Source organism: Rhinolophus sinicus, linkage group LG17 (genome assembly GCF_036562045.2).
Source record: "Rhinolophus sinicus isolate RSC01 linkage group LG17, ASM3656204v1, whole genome shotgun sequence".
Classification (NCBI taxonomy): domain Eukaryota; kingdom Metazoa; phylum Chordata; class Mammalia; order Chiroptera; family Rhinolophidae; genus Rhinolophus; species Rhinolophus sinicus.
In genome coordinates this window covers 4580577-4604455 of record NC_133766.1, presented here as the reverse complement: position 1 = coordinate 4604455, position 23879 = coordinate 4580577, and the positions used below count along the sequence as shown (strand labels likewise).

At 41.7% G+C, this 23879-nt stretch overlaps 2 protein-coding genes across 3 annotated transcripts in view; one reads left to right on the top strand and one right to left on the bottom strand.

The window, feature by feature from the left end:
• Window positions 1-23879, top strand: part of LOC141569370 (uncharacterized) — a 310830-nt gene that overhangs the window by 253026 nt on the left and 33925 nt on the right. The gene's annotated exons all lie outside the window — the stretch shown is intronic.
• The window catches only part of PRRX1 (paired related homeobox 1), a 70332-nt gene continuing 61296 nt past the window's right edge, over window positions 14844-23879 (bottom strand). The window contains exons 4-5 of one of the 2 annotated variants that reach the window (XM_019741766.2): window positions 23577-23648; window positions 18096-18231 (exon numbers count right to left, since the gene is read on the bottom strand). In XM_019741766.2, coding sequence (XP_019597325.1) covers window positions 23594-23648 — 55 coding nt within the window. In that variant the 3' untranslated portion in view covers window positions 18096-18231; window positions 23577-23593. Of the gene's footprint in view, window positions 18232-23576; window positions 23649-23879 lie in introns of both variants that reach the window. The other variant, XM_019742563.2, reaches the window with a different exon arrangement.

Here is a 23879-nt window from a genome sequence, read left to right as displayed (position 1 = left end):
AGATTTTAATAATCAAAGTGTAGTACATGCTTTGAACTTCCTTTAAGCAGAATTCTTATAAAATAGCTTGGTAGGCGGCAGGAAAGTTGATTCCAGAGCTTTAAAGAAAACCTCTCATCAGCTAGTGTTTGTCATGATGTCTTTCATTTGAAAATGTGCTTTGCACATGTGAGTGCCTAATAAATGCTAGTTGCAAATGACAATGAGGACCGATGAACTGAAATGACCTTTGGCACTGAACTTGTCAGCTTTCACACGAGTAGCACATGAGGACGAATGCTGTGCCCCCTTAACAGCTCGCTGAGCATTTGGGTCTGTAAGAGTCATTGTGTATAGAGGCCGTCTATACACAATGCCAGTCATTGCGATGAAAACTGAAAACTTCAGTCAATCATCTGGGGATGTATCCCCATGACACCAAACATCTGGATGACGGAGTGTTTCCAGCGTTCACCAGGACGGTGCCACGTAGATGATGACATCTACTCTTAGAGACCAGTAATGCTCCAAGATAAATAAACTTTCACATTGCATGGCACATGTGGGGCCACAAGAGTATATTTCATTCATTCATGCCCTCAGTAAGTATGTTTGTAAGAGAAAGCATTATGTGTCACCGATCACTCTTTCGGTACAAGAGACCAAACGTGCACAGAGCACTCGCGGTCTAGTGGAAGATGACAGTGCTTACAGTACAAGTCACAAAGGCCATCCCAAAGGCATACACAAAAAGCCAAGGGAAGGCAAAGCAGAAATAAACACTCTGTGCCTAAGAGAGTTTGCAAAGCTTCAAAGATGAGGTGGCATTTGAACAAGGTCATATGATACTTGAACAGAATAGTCACGAGTGTTCTAGGCGAAGAAGAAAGGCAGAGAGAGCAATGCCTAGAGAGACAAAGCGATGCTTAAAAATACTTCTTAGGGAAAAGGAGGAATTATGGAGGGGGTGGAACCTAGGGTACATTGGCTGTACCTGCTCGAGGTGCTAAGCGTTACAGGGCCAGCCTTCAGACCTCTTCCATCTACACACCTTCCATGAAACAACAAGTCAGTGTGCAAAAGGACGTGCTCACCCAGAGCCCATGCCCCTCCCCCAGCCCCACCCTTGCCCTTTGCAGACCACAGTCTGGTTTCCCAGGATCCAGAATTCCTTGCACAAATGGCCCCCAAACCTGCTTGAGGACCTGCACAGGTCGTGTCTCCAAATCCATCTTCCCAAAGGCGGATCATGCTACTGATGTGAGCGTCACCTACACTGAGGTGAGACCACAGGGCAGCTCTTTGGGGATGGTGCATGAGCTTGGATGTGTGAACCGGGGTCTACATGGTGTGTAAGAGGCCTTTCACACTGTGGGCTGGAGCTGGAGACAGTACCAGAGGGGAGCAGGCTGCGTGCGACCTGGGGCTGGGAGCCAGCTGTCCCCACCCCACCAAGAGCAAGAGTGGAATTCCCAGGAGTCTAGGAAATCGACCTTAGAACACAGCCTTCCAGACTGTTATAAAGGTAGGCTCATCCATGCAGCATAGTAGGACATGCATTATTGAATGCTTTGTTACCTGGCTTTAGCATTTTAAATATCTAAATACAGAGTGTGTGAGCCTCCATTGCCACTGTTGACCTGGGTTTGGTACATTTTAGGGACAGGCCTGTGTTGGTAGAAACTGGTTAACGAAGAAGCTGGGGAGAGATGTTGGGACTAGACTGTGAAGGGTTTTACATGACAGGCGTAGACATTACATGACAGCATAGACATTTCTAAAAATAGATAAGTGAGATGTTAAATCTTTCCCTTTCTCGTTTTCTCCAGTTGTTCCCGCCGTCAGAGACGCCTTTCTTTTCTAAACCTATTACAATTATTGTCCATAACACACAATTCAGCTCTTAATTATGGAATGTCTCATTGATTAATGAATATCCTCTTAACTCCCCGACTGACTCTAAACTCTGTATCAGATAATAAATATCTAACATTTCCTTTTTATCTTCCATGAATGTCTTGCATAGTTTTAGGGTGGTGCTTTTTCTAATAACTACTTAATGATGCAGCGCAAAAACCTGTTGATGAAAAACAAATTTCAGGGTCACACCTGAGCCATGTTTTGATCCCACCCCATTATATTCCTCTATCCCTTCAGGACTAGCTATATCATTGGCAGCCCCTGGTGCGAAATGAAAATGTGGGGCTTCCTGTCCGAAAATTGTTAAGAATTTCAAGAAGGTGATAGTAGAATATTAAATGAAGCATGGGTCACTTCTGACAATGGGGTCCCGTGTGACTGCCCAGGGCTGCTTCCCTTTACTCCCTTAAGACAAGATGACTTTCCTTTAGCTGCTGTCAGTCAACTCAGCAGAAATGATCTTTATAAGTCTTCCCCAAAGTGTGGTCCAGTAGTAGATGATTTTAGATGGCACACAGATGGACAATTGCTTAGTGTAATAGTTATGTACCAATGTGTTATGGTATATGTAATAAGTAAATGTGCTTTAGGAAACTACAATTTGCACATCAATCAATAATTTCATGTTTATTATTGTTTGGGACAAGGCTAAGTTAAAAAAATGGACTGAATTAAAGAAAACTATTGAGCAAATAAGAGTATAAATGGTATGCAGATGTTGTAGAAAGTATAACATGGTGCTTAAATGACTGAAGTTTGGAAACAATAAAAAACTAGATGGTTAAGGTGGCCTAAAGATCTTAAGTGTTGGGTAGCATTCTTGGGTCACATCTGACCTTCGATTTTCTATTATAGCTAATTCTTTCTTTGTGTTTTCCCATTATGCTGGTAAAAGATTTTTTAGTATTGAAAAAGAAAGGCCGCTGAATCTAGGGCCTGGGTGGAGGTAGTCACCAGAAATCTCCAGGGTCTCTGAGTCCATCACTCGTTCACCACACCCTTTGCAGATGGAAGACTCTTGAGTAGGGGCAGAATACGTGGGACTAGAAACAAAGCTCTTTCTACCAATTTCCCAGTAAGCCCTCCACCTCACTTTTTGCTCTTTCTAATTTTATATATGGGCACGCAACATTTAGCAAGGATTATTTGAGATAATTGCCTGAATTTATATCCCCCCCCTTTTTTTTAAATCTAAAATGCATGAAAGGGTACAAAGTGAAATTCCTAATTTTATTTGATCTTATCAACAATCCAATAAAACATTAGTATATCCATATTGCTAAGTGGACTGCCCAAGGTTGCCTACAGGGCAAATCTTTGAAGGCGGGCTTATACCTAGCTCTTCTAATTCCCAAGTTCAAAACATTTTCACCATTCTTTGCTAGGACACTGAACACTGGGGCCCCATTTTTCTATTCTAGAATGATGTTTCTTCCTCAGTTTATCAAGGACTAGTGTTCCAAATTCCCAACAGGTGTTAATCTTAGGGACGTGGGAACGAGAAATCAGAATTCCAGGAATTCTTGGGCATACCCAAAGTCATAGTTATTCTTAAAATACTTCCAACATTCTTTATGCTCTTTACTCGCTATCACAGATGTCTAAAACATGTTTAATAAATATATGTATTCCTAATTATGAATTTATTACTGTTTATTATTAACAAATAATAGAGATGAAGTTTGGTAGTACGAAAAAGAACTATAGCCTATGGCAAATATTCAAACACCGGACAATACCAGAAAACAAAATTGGGTAATATTTAAATAATGTAACGTTTAGATCTTCTAACAAGGTTAACAGCAGTACACAAAAGGACATGTTGGTATTATCAATTTAAAGACTTATTTTGCTTCCACAGCCTGTTATTTTTAGAAACACTACTCACAGAATTTTTATAAAATAGTCTACGTGATTACTATTATTTATTTTATTCACTAGACTGACTCACTATGAGCAACACATGGGGCTATCAGCGCACAGTTGGCATGGTAACAGCTACACGCAAGACTGATGAGACTGTGATCTGTCCTGTCTGGTCCGAAAATGCTGACCTTAAATTTCCACTCCACATGTTATCATTTCCTGAGATTCTTTTGACTCAGCAACTTCTCTATGTTGTTTATTAAGTTCAATTCTCTCAGGAGATTCACTTTTCTTCCCATTTTCCCAATTTCTTGGCAATTTTTCTTGGGATTCAGGATTAGGAAAGACTATAAAGGTTAAAAAAAAAATGCTGGGAAAAAATGTCTATGTGGAAACACTACCTAGGACAGGCAGGGATCTGGGTCATGAGCATTTGGGTGGAGCAGTTAGATCAAATTATTTGTGTTCCAAGAAAGAGAAGAGAAACAACTAAGTACGGTTTTTCACAGCACTTCCTCGTTTTTGAAAGCAAGAGTCTTTTAAACCTTCTATAAGGTAGTGAGTGTTCCTCGTGGATTTAAAATGCACTATCTTCCCAGGAAGAACTATTATTTAGGAGTTAATTGCTAGTTGCTTGTTTAGTCTTTCTGTGGCTGTCAGATTATTGCTGAGTCCCCACTCATAAACAAGAAGCTTCCTAGCATGTCCCCTCCAGACCAAATGGACATGTGTTTCCCATTTAAACATTTCATTGCCCCAACTGAAAACAAATCAGCTGTGTCTTTGGGATCTTAAGGGGAGAAGGTTGGGATTTATTCCTGGACAAGCCTGAGGAAAACATTACCCTAATTGATGAAATATGTTTGTACTAAAGATTTCTTTCAAGTGTTGAATTGGTCTTTCCCAACTCGATCTCCTCTTCTTTGAAAAGGCAGAAAATACAGAAAATTCCATCAGTATTATTCTAGCTTTGTCCTTAAATGAGGAGTAATGGATAAACCTTGCTTTGGTTTCAATAAGCATCAGAAGGCGTAGTCACTGATTCTGGAGATTGTTCACACGCCTTGGACGGCGTGGCCTAGAACCCCCATTCTCTCTTGACCATATACAGCAATAGAAACCCACTTCCTGTTTTCCAACGCCAAATTCCTCCTTCAATTCAATTTTTCCCAAGAAGGCTCTCCCTGATTTCTCAATGCTCGATGTGGTCAGCAAGAAAATGGGTTCTGGAAAAAATATTTGACTTTCTGCATAGAAAATAATGGTCTCCTTAAGACTGCAAGCCCACTGTGGAGGAATTTTGGCTTGTTTTGTGTTTTGTACCCTGATGGGTCACAGGAAATAGAGAAAATAGATTATTTTCCTTGGCAAACCTTGGGGTGTTTGGTTTAGCACTTGGACGATTTTTAGTGTTCAAGCTGGGCTACACAACATGAAGCCACTCTCAAAAGTGTGTGTCAGGGTCTGAAGCATAATTAGGGTAATTCACTAACACTAATTGTTTTATTCTAAGATCTATGGGATAGGAATGCCCAGTGAGCAAAATATGTTGGGAATTTTTTTTGTGTTTTTGTTTTTTGAGTTTGAGTTTGAGTTTGATTTTGCCATAAAAGGTTTGGAAACTCAAAGAAACTTGAGAGCTGGCATAGTCCACAGTGTACCCAAAGAACAGCTAGCTAACCAGAAGCTGGCGTCTCACACATATTGGCACCAAGCACTGCTCAAGCACTGAGAATACATCAAAGAACTGGAAAAGGATATTTAACAATTAACCTCATATAGGTATCCAATTCAAATTTAGAATGAACTGTAGACATCATTTGTCTCTCACTCAAATTGCTGAACCTCCCACTGGAGACAGTACAATATATAACTTCTTGTTTCTAGACTGGCCCTTCTAACCAGCCTGACTGTGTCTCTGAGCAGAGAAAACGTTAGCAGAATCATTAGTCTGTAGTTTTATCTGAATTTTCTTCTGGCTTTCATATTCCATGGTATACTGTCTACCCTTTTGAATTTGAATTTTTTAAAGTAAGACCCTAGGTTTTTCTTACCATTGTCATCCTGCGATGTAAAATGAGACCTTACGTAACAAAATGATTCACATGTGTGTGAAATGTAAACACATTATCTCCTCTTGAAAGTCATATTCATTTGCATTTGGTACCAACATCATTGTCTTCCAAAAATAGATTGTGCTTAAATTTCAAGAAATAACATACAGCTCTATTAATCACAAAGAGAAGTAAAAATATAATCAAAAGTAATAAACATTATAATAATGGTTATGATGGCTTGTTTGCAGTTCCCAGTCCTTTCGGCCTGGGAAATTCTGAATATACAATATTCTCTGAGGTCATAGTGGGAATTTTGTTTTTGCTATGGATGCACAATTCATTGAATTAATCAACACATACCAAAAGTTTGTTTATTACTTTGCAGTTCAAGCCGTTGTTCAATACCTATTCCTAGATCCCACGTCCTACAACTAAAACCCTTTTTCACAGGATCATTCAAGGAGCTTCTGTTTCTACGACGTACTTTATTGGTGTCTCCCACTTGGTCATGCAGTTCTACAATCATCGCTTTTAATCAACTTTCTTGAAGCATAATTTGCATACAAGAAAATATACATATTTAATGAGTATGGATTGATGAGCTTCAACAAATGTGTGCAGTCATGTTCCCATCACCATAATCGAGATAGAACAGTTCCATCACCTCAGAAATATCCATTGTCACCTTTTTAGTCTGTCCTCCCAACCCCAGCCCCAGGCAACCTATTGAATTTCTATTCCTATGAATTAGATTTGTCTTTTCTAGAGTCTCATGTAATGGAATGAAACAGATAGACTCTTCTGTTTCTATCTCCTTGCTTTCAACATAATGTTTTTGCGATTCATTCGTGTTGTTGCATGAATCCATAGTTTATTTTTTCTCAGTGCCAAGTAGGATTCAATTGCATGCATAGACCACAGATATGTTTATTCATTTAGCTGTTGTGGACATTTAGCTTGTTTCCATTTGGGGCTGTTATGAGTAAAAGGGCTCTCAAGATTTGGGTATATAGGTCTTTACGTAAAAATATTTCCATTTCTCTTAGAGAAATATCCAGTAGAAATTCTTGGTCATAGGGTAGCTGTATTTTCAGCTTCATAAGAAACTGACACACTGTTCTCCAAAGAGATTGCATTATTTTTCATTTTCACCAGCAATGTATAAGCTTTCCAGTTGCTCCACATCCGCACCAACAGTTGGTGTTGACAATCCCTTTTATTCTAGCCATCCTTGTGTGTGGTGGAAATTAAACTAGTGAAATATGTTGCTTTATGGAGGTTTTGTTTCTCTTGAAATTAGGAGCCCACCCTAACCTATTATGTAGATTATGAGTAAAATGAGGACCATCTTGAAATGAATCCTGTGATTCAAGTATTTTAGCTATTCTTTCAAGGCTTGGATCATTTGAAATTTTGATAACATACATTTTTTTTTTTTTTACCTTTGTACAAGTAATTGGTTATAATATTGAGCAAAGTGGACCTACAACAAAGTCCTGTAGTATGCTAATGAAGAAAGACAATCTTTGGATATGGTTCTTCAGCCAGTCAAAAATCATATCCAACAATACTATACCTGGCATCACAAGTTTCCTCACTTTCACAGGCTTCCCAGAATGAAGATGAGTAAGTACTTTAGAATGTCCTAATCTACCAGGTTACGAATCCTACCAATTTAAAGGGGCGTAATGAACACCTTCTATTCTCTTGGGGCCATATTCTCTCTCTGTCTCTGTTTTCCTCCGAAGGCATCAATTCAGTAGTTTCCTGGGAAGCAAAGACAAACAGGACTTCATAAATTTCAGCCAGGGTCTTGGATTGACCAAAAGAGCAGACATTCCTTCAGGAGATCAAGCTGGACCCACTTTTCTAAAGGATCCTTAAGGAAGTTAGTGCTGTCAGAATTCACAGCACATTTTCCAGGACAGACGAAAGGGCTCATTTCCACACCCTAAGATCCTGCACAGTGTTGGGTTATAGTGTCTGAGTGAATGAGAGTAATGTCAGGCTTCTAGAAGCCCAGCTGCTCCGCCTTACACAGGCCACAGCAGGCTTGAGCATAAGCCAGTCTGACTATATGCCTGAGGCCATCAAACTTATTGTTACACGATATGCTATGTTATTATTGGGTACAGGTCAGGGTAGTACATTCAGGACTCTCCCTCAGCCCCCACGGGTCAACATGAGGTCAGTCCAAGTATGATCCTGAACCCGTGTGATGGCGTAAAGGCAAGGGTTCCCACTGTCCTGTAGAATTTCCATTGGGGTGGGGAGAGGGGCTTCTACACTTCTGAGTGCCATCTTTTTATCAGAAAGAGAGAGAGAGACAGAGACAGAGACAGAGACAGAGAGACAGAGACAGAGAGAAACCCTCAGTTTAAGAGTAACTAAGGCAACAGGAAGAAACATCTTGTGTGCACTGTTGGGAAGAGCAGGGCCTTCGCACACATTCTGTGCTTTCCCTCTCTGCCTTTCTGCATTTTTCCTCCTCCACTTCCCTCATCTTTGAATTCCTTCTGCTCTGATGCCACAGAGATTGCCTGGGCCTCCTGACCGACGTCCCAGGATCCGTTCCAGTGTGTTTGCGTTGTCCCTTGAGAGTAGGAAAGGAAAAGGAAATCCACAGTGTGATTCCAGTAGTACGTTGATGCTTTATGTATGTTGTCTCATTGAATCCCCCACCAATCTATAATGGAGGCATCATTTTCCAAAAGAAGAAAAAAGATTCATAGGGGATAAGCAACTTCCCAAGATGACAGCACAAGTAAGTAACTAAGCAGAGACTGGAAACCAGGTCCATGCTTTCCCCATTACGTCACGTTATCCCCTGAAATTCCGCTGTATAGAGTTCCCAGCAATGTGTGCTCTTCCACAACAGGATTCCCACACACGTACTTCTCTTTTGCCCCCAGCCCGTGCTTCACAACTATACCCTATACCTTCCAGACCATGCAAGAATGATGATGGCTAATAATTACTGCAAGGTCTGGGGAACCTCCTACAGCCCAGATAATGGGAGATTCCTGGAAACCTGTATACAGTGGAGGCAGGAATTCAGGTACAGTAGTCAACCACGGGAGATATTGTTGGTAGACATTTATCAGAGACATTGCCTCTTCTATGCCTAGACGCTTGTTTGCATTAAGTTAGGTTATATGCAGGATTCTTTTACTTTTCGGTTTTCTTAAAAATGTGTTTCACATACTTCCTCCACGTGTGGCTACTGTAAAATCTAGGATTATACAAACACGCCCACCTCCATCCTCTAACCTCTGCCTGCTAAGGTGGGAAATTATGCGTGCTCTTCTTTTTTGTTTGGTCCACTTTTAACAAATTTTGAAACATAATTAGCACAGAAAAGTACAGAGATCAATAGCAGTCTCACACTGTACTTACCACCCAGTTTTCGACAAACTTTAATATTTGTCATATTTGCGTCTCACACTTTTTAAGAAATAAAACATTTCAGATGCATTTGAAGTAGCCAGTGGACCCCTCCGAGTCCTGTCCCCCATCTCTTCACTCAGAAATTACTTTTTCTGAAATTATTCTTCTGAAATTGTTGTCATCCCTATGCATCTTGTTTATATTTTTAGCATATACTGATATGTTTACAAACAAGATATGACATCAGTGTACTTTTTAAAACTTTATATCAATAGGGTCATATATTCTTCTGAAACTTATTTATTCCCTTTCAAAGTTATGTTTCTGAGAGGTATGAAAGTGCACAAGTGTGTAGCCTGGTTCATTTATTCATTTTTTATTTCTGAATAGTATTCCATTGTATGAATATATCACAGTTTGTTTATTCTCCTGTTGATGGACATTGTGTTTGTTTCCAATACTTTGTTATTGCAAACCATTGTGCAATGAACATTTCTGTTCATGTTTTTCTGTGCACATGTGTTAGTTTCTCTGGCTGTCCAGTTTTGCTAGTCTTATTTTACCTCCGCTTAACTGAGTGACATTAAGCAAATAAATATGTGACTCCAAGAAATAGTTTTCAGATGCCTTCAATTTGTAGATGACCTGGCTATCTTTCTTTGAGGAATGCTGTCTTTTTATAACTAGAATAACATTTTGAGATATTTTCCAGGAACTCCAGAGTGTCAGGCATTAATTTATTGAAAGTGTTATTTAGTGTATGATTTACTATAATATTCAATTACTTTATTAAGTATAATCCAAAAGGTACAAGATGCTAACTAACTATATATTTTAATATTGAAATGTCTAATGTGAGATGAGAATGTGTGGTCATTGAGATTGTAAGTCCATGAATTACAACAAGGATCTTGAAATGCATGTCGTATGGAAGGGAGGGAGGGAGGGAGGGAGGGAGGGAGGGAGGGAGGGAAGGAGAAAACAGAAAAGGAAAAGGGAAGAAAAGGGGAAGGAAGTGTGTTAGTCAGGTTGGGCTGAGTTGCAGCAACAAGTGGACATTGTCTAATAGTTCAACAGAATAGAACTTGATTTCTCTGTCAAACACTCTATGATGGTTCCAGGTCAGCAAGGGTTGAAACTTGACTTCCTGCAGTCACTTTTCAGGGTCCCAAGTTGACTACTGCTTTACCATCTTTAAAATGTAGCCCCGAAAGTTGATCAGAGGTGTCAGATCCGTTAGACAGATGGAAGAAAATAGGAGATAGGAGTTAGGATTGAAATTGTGAAATACCACTTCTGCTCACATTTCATTGGCCAGAAATGAGTCACAAGATCACATCTAACTGTAAGGGATGCTGGGAAATGAAATCTTCCTGTGTGCCCAGAAAGAAGAGTAAGTGGGCTTTGTTCAAATGCTGGTTCTCTCTTCCACAGGAAAGAGGAAAGGAGTTGGTATGGTTTTAATTGAAGCATTTGCAGCCAACATTTGCCAGCATTAGTGAAAAGAAATAGTTCATACCCGTTTCAATGGAACATAATTTACAATCAAATGTGCTTTTTATCGTCTTCCTTGCTCCAGAAGGTCTGTGCTATTTTTGTCTGCCTACATTTCATTTCCTTCTTCTGGTAAGAAGAGGTCCCCCTGCTCATTCCGTTAGTGTTGGTGAGGATGCCTCTTGGTCCCCCAAAAAGCATAGTCAGCAGTAATCGCTGGTATGTAGGTAGTTTATTTGGAAAACGATCCCATGGAACAGGAATGAGGAGCCAGGGGAATAAGGAGGTAAAAATGGAAAGCCAACACAAGGCTGTGTTATCAAGGTGGGCACCCCTACTATGGGGACTGATGCTCAATAGTTTTGTGGCTGTAGATGGCAGTGGGGAGCTTTTATCCATTGGTTCCATTGAGGTTCTGTCAGCAAAACTGGTGGAAATATCTTGGGGATTGAGTGTTGCAGCAGTGACTTAGAGCCCGAGGTGGGGACAAGAGGCGTTGCATTGGTGGTCAGGTGGGGCCAAATACAGGCAGGCAATCCTGACCTGGATGCTCAGTGCACCTCCACCCCAGGGCACGTGCATGCGTCATAGGTGTGCACAAACCATGCCAGGACTGTAGAGTTCTCTCCCAGCCGTTTTACGACAGGAGCTTGTTTCTCAGATCTTTCTTCCAAAGCCAGTCTTCATTGGCCAGTAGCCACTTTCCCTACTAGAAGGGGAAAACTTGCCTGCAGAGATAAGAGACAGACAGAGAGGTCTGGTGATGTCAAGTCTCAGCTCCAGTACCTGAGGTTTCCAGAGCTCCTCTGATTCCTATAGCTCCTCTCCTTTCGTTCTGTGACCTACCCCCCATCCACCTCATGAATTAAACCATCGCAACCGAATTTGAGCTGGGTTTCTGCCGCTTGCAACTGAAATGTGTCTGACAATGCAGAAATTGACAGGTAACTGTGGAGTGCTATTTATTAAAAGCCTTGAAATCTAGAATGACCTGAGCGATTTTGTGGAACACAGAGGATATCAGCCCAATGCCAGATCTCCAAGACTCCTGGGGGTCAGACAACAGCAAACTCCGTGATATGGAAAAGAATCTCCCCCTTTTCAAGCAAAGGGAGGAGGTTTGAAACAGAGTGGAAAGTATTGGGGCTTAGGAGGACCTAGAAAAATGACCAGAAGTCTCCTTTCTTACCCCTTTCAGAACCCCTCTGTTGCCCCCTCTCCCCACAGGCCGCATTGTAGGTGTTAAACCATCATCTACTGTAAATCACAATATATGTAGACACTGCCTGGGGATAGAGCCAGGTTAACTCTTCCAGACTCTTCTGTCACTCTGGCCTAAGGCACAAGACTAGATGAAGCCTTTACACTGAGGTCCTGGGGATGGGCAGAGAGAGCTCTGAGTCCTGTTTCTAAGAGGAAAGAAAAAAAAAGTGGAGCTGGGATGGATTCAGATTCAAGAATTATGACTCAACATTTCTGGCACAGGTTTCCGGTTAATGGGATCTCCAGAAACTGAATCAAATGGCAGCCAAGCCAGGTCGTAAAGGAGGTGTATGTCACTCACCCACTGGGATGCTAAAGCAGAGCCTGGCAAGAGTACAAACGAAGGGCCACGTATTTACGTCCATACATTGATGTTATAAGTTGAGCTAACAAAGTGTTAGACCAATTACATTCTACCCTCCTACCTGAATGAATATACCTTCGTAATGACCTGAAAAGTCAGCTTGACACTTAGAATTCTCAGACTATTAGGAGTTCCTTTCCAGAACATGGCAGTGTGGGAGGGTTGGCCCCTGGCCCCTGTGGTCTGCCCACTTCTCTTCTCACACCAGCCCCATTCTGCACCAGAAGTAGACCTGTGCACACACAGGTGGCAAACTGCATCATGTGTACCCAAGGTTCATCTACACACTTGACTACCACAAACTGGTCTCAGGAGGAGGCCAACGTAGGCCCTGAAAGTGGGACCTGGATTGTTTGGACCTGGAATTCCAAATCCCAAGTACCTGAAAGATGGTGTACAATGAGGTGTGCAGATACCAGATGGGTACATCCAGCTGGCCCCGCAGACTCTTTGCCCAGGGGAGAGGCACAGTCGGAAGAGTGCTGGTGTGACCCAGGGCAAGGTGTGTAGACCTTGACCTGTCTTAGGGTATGGATGGGCCCCCTTACAGGGTCTGGGATCATCCCCAGAATTGTTCTGGCTCCAACAGTATTTTTTTTTAGGTTCAGTGGGCAACCACAGTGTCCTTTAAATGAAACGTCTTGTGATTGAAACTACTTTGATAGGTTTCTGCTACCTGCCGCTGAAAGAATCCATACTGATAAACTTTCAATGTCGAAAGTCCCAAGCGAGTGGTCTGTAGCTGCTGCTTCCTTTTTTTTTAAAGCACTTATTCTTATACCATAACTTGCCAAATTCACCTTCCTCCTCCAGCACTCTAGAATAAACTGGACTCTAAAAAATCACTAATCCAATGGCCTTTCCTCCATGCCCAGTCAGTTAGCCTACTCTACAGTATTTGAATATATTCAACATTCCTCTTTTTTTTGAAAAGTTCTCTTTTCTTAATTCTGGAATAACAAATAAGCTGACCCTCATGCTATCCCTTCAACAACCCCCTATAAATTGCCCTCTCCCCAACTCTACATGTTCTTTAAAGTCTAATCTTGCTCTTGGCTGAAGTGTCTTCCAAAAGTCATTTATTAAAAGTATTATTAGAGTCTCAGTGACCCTCTCTCTTCTGGAAGAACTCATTCACTCTTGTACCTCAAGGTATCGCCTCCTTCAGGATGAATCCCAAACGTCTATCTCCAGCCTTGACGTTGCTTCCAAGCTCTACTTTCATATCTTCACCTACTAGACATTAACACTTCTGTTTTCAAATTCAATAATACACCTAAAAGTGCGATCATCGTCTCCTATCACTGGGTGTCTCCTGTTTTTGTAGCTTTTTGTCAGCTTCGTCAGTGATTCATTCGCTTAGTCCCCAGGTTTCAAAGCAGCGTTATGTCGGACTCCATTCTCTTTTTCCTGCCATGAGGTCCTATTGGTTGTTTCCTTGCAGGATGTTTCTTATTCATCCTTTGTTTTTTGTTCCCCTTCTATCGGTTCTGCTTTCAGTTCCTGTTCTGCTCTAATTTATCTTCATTCTTTGATGACAATAATTCTGCAAAAGTAGTGTGTGTTTTTTTGCCTGACATACCTTTGGTCTTAATAACTTTCAGTGGATCGCTACAGCTTGACGAAACGTCCAAACTCCTTTGTCTGACACACAACACCCTGTAAGATGAAGGCTGAACTTCAGTCTCTCATGTTTGCTTCCACTCTGCTGCAAAATGAACGCTTCATCCCATTAGCCATGGTCCCTAAATGCAAATTCCTCATTCGTGTAGCCCCGCCTTCATCTCTTTTTCTCCCCTTTCCCAACTGAAAGGCCACCACCTCCTCTTCTCCTGCTTGATTTCTGGTTGATGAAACTCAAGTCCCTGTCCTTCTGTGAAAGCCCCTCCCCCACCAGCTCAGTGCCTTCTGTCTTCCTCGTCTGGACTTCTGTAGGCTCTATGTGCTTGACAGGAACTAATTTATTGTCTTGAATGGTGGCATACATTTGTTGATGCGAGGGTTTCCCTTTAAATCCGATTTTAGTTGGTATGAAAACAGAACCCGTCTCTCCCAATTGGGTTTTCCACCCCCCTCCCAATACCGCACACCCAAGGCCGTGCACAACAAGGGCTTCAGAAATTTTACTTCGTTCTGTCTTTATGCTCAAATAAAAGGCGGTGCTTTATCTGAAATCTGTTTTGTCATCTGATTCCTGGTAGTAGGGATGATAAAGATGTGGGTGAAAAATAGCTAAACGCTCATAAATGTTTCGCCCGACACTTTCCTGTTACGCTAATCAACATCCCCTCTTCCTCACACTGTTTTCTTTGCTTTTGAGGAACAATAGATTATTTTCCTTTTCAGGGAGCCCTGTATCACACTCTAGGAAAAGTTCTCAGTTTACAAATCTTTCTTACCTTCGCTCTTCTCTGAGTGTAATCATAGATCCAAGCAGGTTTGTTTTTGAAGTTCAAAGAGAAAAGAATCAGCCGACTCAAGCGTATATAAAAAAAGACAACATGTAGTATCCTTCTTTCTTTTTATTGAAAAGGAATCATTTCTATTCTAGCGCAAAACAATGTATATTTTACATCATAAAGCAAGATATAATTTACATATTACATTTCTTATGAGATCTTTATACCCTAAAAGTCATTCCCTTTTTTAGTTGGTCACCTCTTCTGGTTTGATTTAAACTGCCATGTACCCCACAAATCAGCATCATGTTTGGGAGGGATTGGGGACACCACGGACAGATGGTTTGCATGTATTCATCCGTATCTGTATAATGATGGCGAGGGATGGGGGACACCTTTGAACTCAGTGGCCTCCAGGCCCTCTGTTGACACCTGGCTTAAGACCCAGAGGGCTACTCCTGCAAATCACATATGAAACTTCAGCTTATGACTCATTATGATTGAAGGTCAATCATAAATGAGTGCTTGTACTATGGGTATATGTCATGATCGAGAGGTTAGGTAATTGGTGCTTGGGATATACGGTCACCAACAATGCAAGTTGCTATGGCTGACCAGCACTGGTTACCCCGGGGGATTCCCAGACGTCCCTTGCCTGGACATTGGATAAAACTGCCCCATTGCACCTAGCACTTGGGTTATGGGTTCAGGCTTTTCTCTTCACCACTATAAATGGATGTCAGACAAAAATTTCAGATGACTTTGTTTCACATGACCCTCTATCTCTTGACTCTCTCTTCTAAGATTCCCCTTTCTTAGTAAAATCTTTCCACGTATGATTTCTGTTCCCTGCACTGTAACGCAAATCCGCTTTTAGCCATTCTCCCCAAACTCCAAACTGCAAAAGTTCACCAACTTCTTGGGCTACCCTCAGTTCACAAAGAATGTTTTAATGTGAGGACACATGGTGTGTTTAAAACTCATTAATCCACAGCAGCTAGTGGGGCAAAAGACTTAGTCCAGGGACCCTTGAGGAAGCAAGTAACATGTGTTGTTCAGCCAGCCTATGTGAACCATTCGTTAAGAAATGTTTGAACAGTAGGTGCAAAGAACAGGGAATCAGTTGATGAAAGCAAAATACAGAAGATGGACTTCCTTCTTGTGAGCGAAAGAAGTATAACATCAACATTTGCAGTACATTTTCATATGGGTGGCTGTGTGATTGAAACAACAACTCCGTGAGCTCAGTCCGGTATGCCAAAGGAAGAAATGGTGTGAGCTGAAAGCGCATATTCAACCCCAGATGTCTTGCCCTGTCACTCCAAGTTGGGCATATTAAGCCAAAATCAATCTAAAGCTTTTTAAATAACCGCTAACTAACATTATGAGAACCAAGCTGTCAGGAGGAAAATATGAGTCGAAAGTGTGTCTGTTCTGCATCTTAAATTATTCTTGGGTCCAATGATGTGAGTTTTGAGAGGTCTATAAATATAAACCTAGTTCTCATTCCCAAAAGGTTATGAGTATTTACAGCAAGATTGCATTTCCTTGCTAGAAAACAAGTCTCCCAAGTACCGTATCCTTCCATCACGTTGAATACTTTTATAGTCCCTTTTGTCCCACGGCTACAAAGTGCTGGACATACAGAGGGTACAGGAAAGAACGAAGTAGCAAATGAATAGAGCCTCACAACACCCCTGTGAGGTAGGTAAGTATTGTTAAACCCATTTTTTAAAAAAGGTAAACTGAGGCACCGCATCGTAATGTGGTTTGGTCAAGTCCACCTGACAAGTTACAAAAGCACAGCTGGAAACAAAGAGAAAGAAACATAGAAAGATCCATCCTGGCTCCCAGCCCGAGCCACTCAACTTTATTTCAAAACATTAGGAAATAAAGATAGCCCATAGTTGCCTGTTTGGAAATGTAGACAAACCCTTAAGTCTTCTACCTAAACACGTATCTTTCAGATTTCTGTTGAGTGGAGAAAGGACAGAAGACCAAATGGTTTTCCTTCCTCTCTCTGTCATTCCTGTGATGGAGCAGGTTGTATCTGCCTCCCACCAGAGGGCAGGCTCCAAACTCAAGGACACTCCTAGAGCCTTGGAATCGTTTCTCCTTTATTTAAAGCCCTAATGTGACAATGAGACCCGTTCTCACACAGCTGCCCTATCCATTGCTCTGTGGCCTCCTGGGAATTTTGTGTAGAGCAGAAAGGAAACAAAAGCCTCAATAAAAGGTATCGTCACTGTAGAGAAAAGAACAGTGGAGACGGTGTGAAATTGGCTTTTTGTAGTGTTGGAGAAACTGCAAACTCAAGCTTGCAAGGATATTATATATATATAATATTATATATATATATAAATATATACAGTATATATAGACGTGTGCATCTGACGACCCTTCAGGCACCAAAGAGATGGAGGCCATGCCTTTCACAACACAGTCTTTGTGTTCCGAGAGAAGCTTCTCTCCCTCAAGTGAAAAATATTTCTTCTATCCAATAGCCCATGACAGCAAATCATTCAGAAACAACAAATATCTTTAAGTTAAGATAGCTGATTGTTTGGATGGGGGTGATGGCGACATTATCGGTAGCGTAGAGCTTAGATCGGGCACTTAGAGCTTAGAATCAGCCGGACGCAGCCAATCCCAGCGGATCAGACAGGCCAGGGACCAGATGTGGCCCACAATTGCTTCCCTCCCTCCCCCCCAGTAACTGATGGAAAAACCTTACCATGACCAACAGAGATGGAGACAATGAGCTCATGTCTGGCACAGATTTTTCAGAAAGACTTGGGCTTTTCAGAAGTTGCTAGACCTTCTACACACAGAAAACTGGGAAGGAGGCTCGGGTAAGGCGCCGAGGGTGACACATGCCAATGAGGAGACAATAGGCAATTATTCTGAATATACATATATATATATATACACATATATATTCAGAATTATATATATATATATATATATATATATATATATATATATATATATATATGATATCTTTGGCTACTGTAGATTTTTTTAAAACCCATACAATCCTGGGGGTGGATGGGCCGAACTAATGGAAGAAGCTCGGAGTATATTAAGCAAAAGCGCGTGCGTAGGAGGAAAATCAATGAACACACACAGGAAACAAGTGGCACAGGTGTCCCAGAGGGAGGAGGAACGTTTGGTAACTAATTTTCCTTTGGCTCCTCTCCTGCTTTTCTCTGCCATGGTCCCACAATTTTAGTTCTGGTTTTGGTTTGTTTTTTATTATTATTTTGTTTTGTTTTGTTTTCCAGCAGATGAAGAAATGACAGAACAGGATAGGTGTCTTATGGTTTTTGGTTTCTTCTCAGGCCTGTTTAATTATGTTTCTCCTCAGTTGACTGTTGGCACCTGGTTCCTCTGTAAACTATACTCCTTGGCCTTCAGTCTCAGGTTGGCAATGCTGTTGGCCATGTGGATGCCCTGTGTAGGGCTACTGTTGGCACATGTGGCAGAATAAGTAGCCATGGCACTGTAGGGACAAAGGAGAGAGCAGGGAGAATAACAGGCATTAGTTTCACGAAGCTGCAAGTCTGTGCCCCAGATGGGTGCCACTCTCGGGATGGGGGCAGGCAGGGGCGGGTGGGTTGGATGAGACGACCTCTGAGGTCCCTTCAGCCCCCTATTTCCATTGGTTTAAGGCACTTGGAAAAGGGTGGCGGTGTTTTTGGAGGGCAGGGGAGAGCAGTGGAGAGTGGGATGAGGCAGGGGACAGGTACTTGCTGTGTGGGATCAGGGCGTAATGATTAATTGCTGGGGTGAGAGAAGAAAGCTGCGTCTGTTGAATAGCAGTTGTTTCACCCACTGACCAGTTAAAACAGTACTTGATCCCTCTTTCTGCCTACATCCCTGGCCTGGGGGAGTAGTTAGGAAGAGAAGGAGGCATTTGAAAAGAAACATGTGCCTCCCTCGCTCTAAGGAAGCTGACTTTAATTCTAACACATCTTGGATAATCGGGTAATACCATCTTAAGCAATGTACTTGGAGAACCAGTTAAACAACCCAAGATGACTTCTCTGCTGTTCTTGGTTGGTAGTACCAAGCATTGCCAAGTTGGAAGGCTCCCATACTTATTGGCCTTGATTTGATAACTTCTCAAAAGGACTTGAGTAGCCCTGTGTACTGCCTTTTGGGTCAGTTAGTTTGGAAATGTTGAAATCGAGAGAACCTAGCAAAGTCTTCCGTGTTAGGAATCCTAACCTGTTTCTAGCTGTCCATATCGCTGAGAAAAACCTGAAGTTTTGTTTGTCATTGTCAGCGATGTTAATTAAGACCTGGGAATACCACTGGGCAGAAATTTGCAATTGGTGGTTTACTGTTAATTGCATCCATACATTTCTTTGAAAGGAGAAAAGTAAGTAATGGTTTCTTAGACTTGGACGCAAATTATCCATTGCGGTATGTAAACAGTTAAAAGGGAACTCATTTTAATTAAATGAAAATGTTTCTAGTTGTTTCCAAGATTAGCAGAATCGCTTTCAACTGAGGGCTGGAATGAGACAGACTTATAAATGGAATGCCATGTGCTCTTCCATTGCCTGCATTCCAGTGCAATTTTGTCAGCCACACAGGAGTTTGTGGTTTTGGGGGAATCAAGTGACAGACCAGAAAAAGAGAAAACTAAAGCTACTCTACACATGCAGAGGCTATATCATTAACACTTATTTGGGACACCACATAGTCAGGACGTAAAGACCTACAATAGCCTATTTCAGCCCAGTTATTAGCAATTAACCCAGGAAAATTAGGTTAAAGAAATACAATATAATTAGTCCCACATCACTAGGTCTTTCCAGAAATATCCATCCTTAGTTTAAAATCCGTGTGTGTGTGTATGTGTATGTGTATGTGTATCTTATGGCAGAAGGAAGAAGACTCAGAAGGGTTTCGGAAGATTCTTACATTCTTCTATGTCGTTTTTGCCTGCCTCACTCTTACTCATTTCTGGTCGAGGATCTTAACTTCCAGCACAGAGTCAGATTCTCCTACAGCACCTGTGCTGTTCCTTCTGGTACCTATTCCAATTCCCCAAACTCCATAGATGAGACACCACATCTGCTTCATTCACCACTGTCTCCCCCGGCACTGAAGAAAGCATCTAGCGACTAGATAAACAACTGAGCAATATCTAGATACAGCACGATTAAACTAACTCCAGCTCAATGTCATTTTTCTCTGTCATCCTGCTGTAAGTAATGATGTCTTAAAATATTTTACCAGTATGCTTGTATCCTTAGGAGCTAGTCCTTCCTGTTAATTTGGCTATCTTCATAGAATAAGCAAAATCAGAAGGGACATGACAAAAGCAGGGGCTGATGATTATGGCATATTCTTAAATTCATCAAAAGTAAAAAAAAAAAAAAAAAAAAAAAAAAAGAATGACTACCAACTCTGATTAGACTTATAGACTACATTATCAGTTCTACCACTGTCTATCAGAGACAGAGGCAGAAAGAGTCCCCGTTAAGGCAGGTTTCAATGAAGAGTGAGATAAATGGTCAGAACAACCCATTAAATGAAACAAGTTTTTTTTTTTTTACAACGTACCAAGAAATTTCACTTATTTTCCATACCCACATACACATAATCATCGAATAACTATATGAATTGTGTGCTTCCATTCAAGACCCTGTCAGAAATAAATGCAGCTCCGTATTCCTATACTCAAGAAATTTCTAGGGTACACTGAGATCTAAGATTTCAAAGAAATTGAAGATGTAAGTAGGTAAGAAAAGAGACCATTGGATTTGGGAAGTGTACCTAAGTTCTAGATCATGAAATCAACCAAATCAGCCTTTCTCAACCAGGTTTCTGTGAGAGAATTAAACCCTAAGATGGTACATAGTGCCATTTTAAACGCATATGAGAGAAGCTGCAATTGTGAGTTAGCTGTAGTATTTGTTAAGTACTGAGAATGAAAATGAATGGCTTCTGGAAACAGTCAACTAAACCTCACGAGAGCATAAAGAATACAATTCTCTTATGACAAATTGTAGATTGTCATGGAGTGTTGTGCTTTTAAGCACTTGGTCTAATTTTCTGAAGGCTATGTTTTCATCCTTTGAGATTCTGGATAAGCAAACTCCTATTTAATAGAGATTCTCTCATTTTCTAATGAGCAAAGATGTGGTCCATTTTCCTTGGCAGACAAAAGGAATTAGAACCTTGGGGGACATAGTTTACTGAAGATGCTGTTACTGTTTTCTAGAAATGTCTACTATAGTTGTGATTTCAATTTTATCTATTGTAGAACCATTTTGTAGTAGTTACTGCTGCGTAGTTTACTAATATCATCCGCTATACTAGTCTGAAGACTTAACTATGGTAACACATTTCTTGGAAATACTGAGAGTCTCTCTCCAATGCAGGCTGGATATTAATATCCAATTGAGATAGATCTTGATCCATTTCTATCTCAAAACGAAATTAGTGGAAATTTGGGTTCTATTTTGCACAGGAGATTGGATTTTCACTGAGGTATTTTCCCTGAAGTGGCAGCCTGTTTCAGAGTTGAGAATAGCACCCTGTCTGATTATACTGTGGGCTGTTATAAGGACACCACTATATAAGGACACCCTGGCAATGCCTTGTAGGACGTCCTCAAGCTAGTGGGACATGAGAATAAAAAAAGCAGTTGATATTCATGAGTGAGTTTTGCAATTCCCTAGGAGCTTGGTAAGTGATAACATTTTCACTTGAGAAATGTTCAGGAAAGTTATAGACTCTCAAAACTTGATCTAAATTATCCCAGCATCGGATAGTCATAAGATACAAAATAAAACAACAGAGACAATCTTAACGTACAGCATCTTAACAAATGTTTAGACTATCTGACTCTACAAGTGAGATTTTGTGCACATACTAGAGAATTATGAATCTGTTTTCCCCAAGTAGTTTGACATAAACCAATGAAGGCAATAAGCTCTCTTCAACCAAATTTATAGGACCGTTCAAACCATGTCAAGTGACCAGGTCACCACTCCTTCTGATACAGGATGAAGCTTTCTGGGATGAAAAGGTGAGATTGAAACTAAGTGACCGGTATAGAGTAAGCAGGTGATAAGACCCAGAGCCCACTGACTGAGCCCCAGATATCCTGCCCACTGGTCTTGCTTTGTGAGTTAGAACCACCTACATCCTCTAACAGGATGCCATCATGACGTGACTTCTGGGACTGGATTCACAGAGGTTGGCTAAAGCAACATTTCTATTTCATTTTTAAGAATGGGAAATTCTTTGTGTCCACGACCAAGAAACTACACTGGCGAATAAAGAGCCCTGAAGAATTCTAGATGAAAAAGAAATGCTCCTGTCCCATCCGTGGATGCAGCAAGTCTGCACTGAGACTGGCATAGAGCTGGTACACTGACGTAAGCTTGACATTTTTCTCCCTCCTTCTCTGGAGACGCCTAACAGCTGGAGCGCAGCCCTAGGCAGCAGAATGCTGGCCACCAGCAGGCTTCCAGTTTGGCTTTCATAGGGGACAAATCATTTTTGATCATTTCAACCTCTCCTGAAATGATCAGGAGAGGTTGTGGGGAAGAGAGTGTTAGAAGGACTGCCAAACACCGACGAAGTATGGTGAACACTGTTCAGGGAACAATTTGAAAGCCAGGAAACGTGGGCAGCTGCCCCTCTTTCTGATCACCCACGAAGTCCCACAAATCACAAAACAACTGAGGAGAGCGGGGGGCACAATGAAACGTGACTCAGTTTTCAACCCCACCGTTGTTTTCTATGTGGCCCCTTTGGACAAACGATGACCCTGTTGAAAATCCCATGCCACACACAGATCTGCCAGGCCGAGAAGTCTGTGAGCTCCCTGAGAACCTAGGGATTCCTAGCTCAGGATTTTCCCAAAGGCTGTGCAGCTCAAGGCTTTCACGACTCTGTCTGTGACGTGGAAAGGTTGGAGACCGTCTCTTAGGTTTGTTCCTCTGTCAGTGCAAGAACAATGGAGGTGTACTTGCTTCGTCTAAGAAAATTCAATACAAGTTTTCTTAGGGAAATTTACTTTTAAAGAGAGACACCCATAAATCCTTTTGGAAGTGATCCTTTGTGATTTAGAGAATCATTTCTCACTTCTGTTTTTAAAATTCAGAATTATTATTTTTTTTAAATGTATATTCAGCTCTTACAGCAGACACACTTGGACCTCATTTCACTGGTAAGCCTTCAGTGTACACTGCGTGTTCAGTGATGCTTCTGCCATTTTTAACTTTTCTTTCTACAGGTGTCCTATATAGGGAGCCTTGCATCCTCCTAGTGTCTCAATGATTTTTGCATTTTTTTTTTGAAACGCACATTGCCAACCTATCGGTTCCAAACGCCCCTGGGAGATACGTAGTAGAACTGTTCCCAGCTCCATCTCAGATACGAGGCTCCATTGGGGGTGGATGACCCAACTGGCCCAAGAGAAGAACGTAGTTCCTCTGACCTCTGCCCCATACCTCACACTCATCGAAAGCCTCACTATTCAGAGTATGTACCAAGTGGCAGCAGCGTGGGTCACCTGGGGGCACGGAGATGCAGATCAAGTTATGCCCCCAACTTACTGAAGCCGAGTCTGCATTGCAACACACTGCCTGGGGGTCTATATGTGCAGTCATCTCTGAGGCACCCTCCTCTAGGCTAGCCCATGACCCTGAATTTTATGGATCCATCGTTTGCAACTCTGGTTGGTTTCCAATGGCATTCCCCACTCAAGGACTTCCCTGCTTTCATTTCTAGGTCTGCAAGCCCCACTTTCTTGAACACACTTATTTCCCACTTAAACCCTACCCCAGCAGCCGCCCCCTCCCCCCTCTGACAAGTTACCTTTTCAGTGTCTTCCGTTAGAATCCGTTATGAAGCCCCTCGTGTAAACAACATCTTGGGAGGGACGAGGATCTATTTTTGAAAGTGTGAAAGGGAGAAATGAGCCAAATGCGTTCAGCAGATGTCAGGCATACCGTGACCATGATCAAATGAGGGGCGGCGTTTAGGGCAGGGGAACTGTGGGCAAGGAGAGCTGGCCTCCCTGTCACTTGTCATCCATTTTCTTGGAAGCCCAGCCCTCCCTCTGGGAATGGTGCTCCAAACTGAGACTGCAGAGCCAGGCTATTCTCTCTCTAGCTCTCG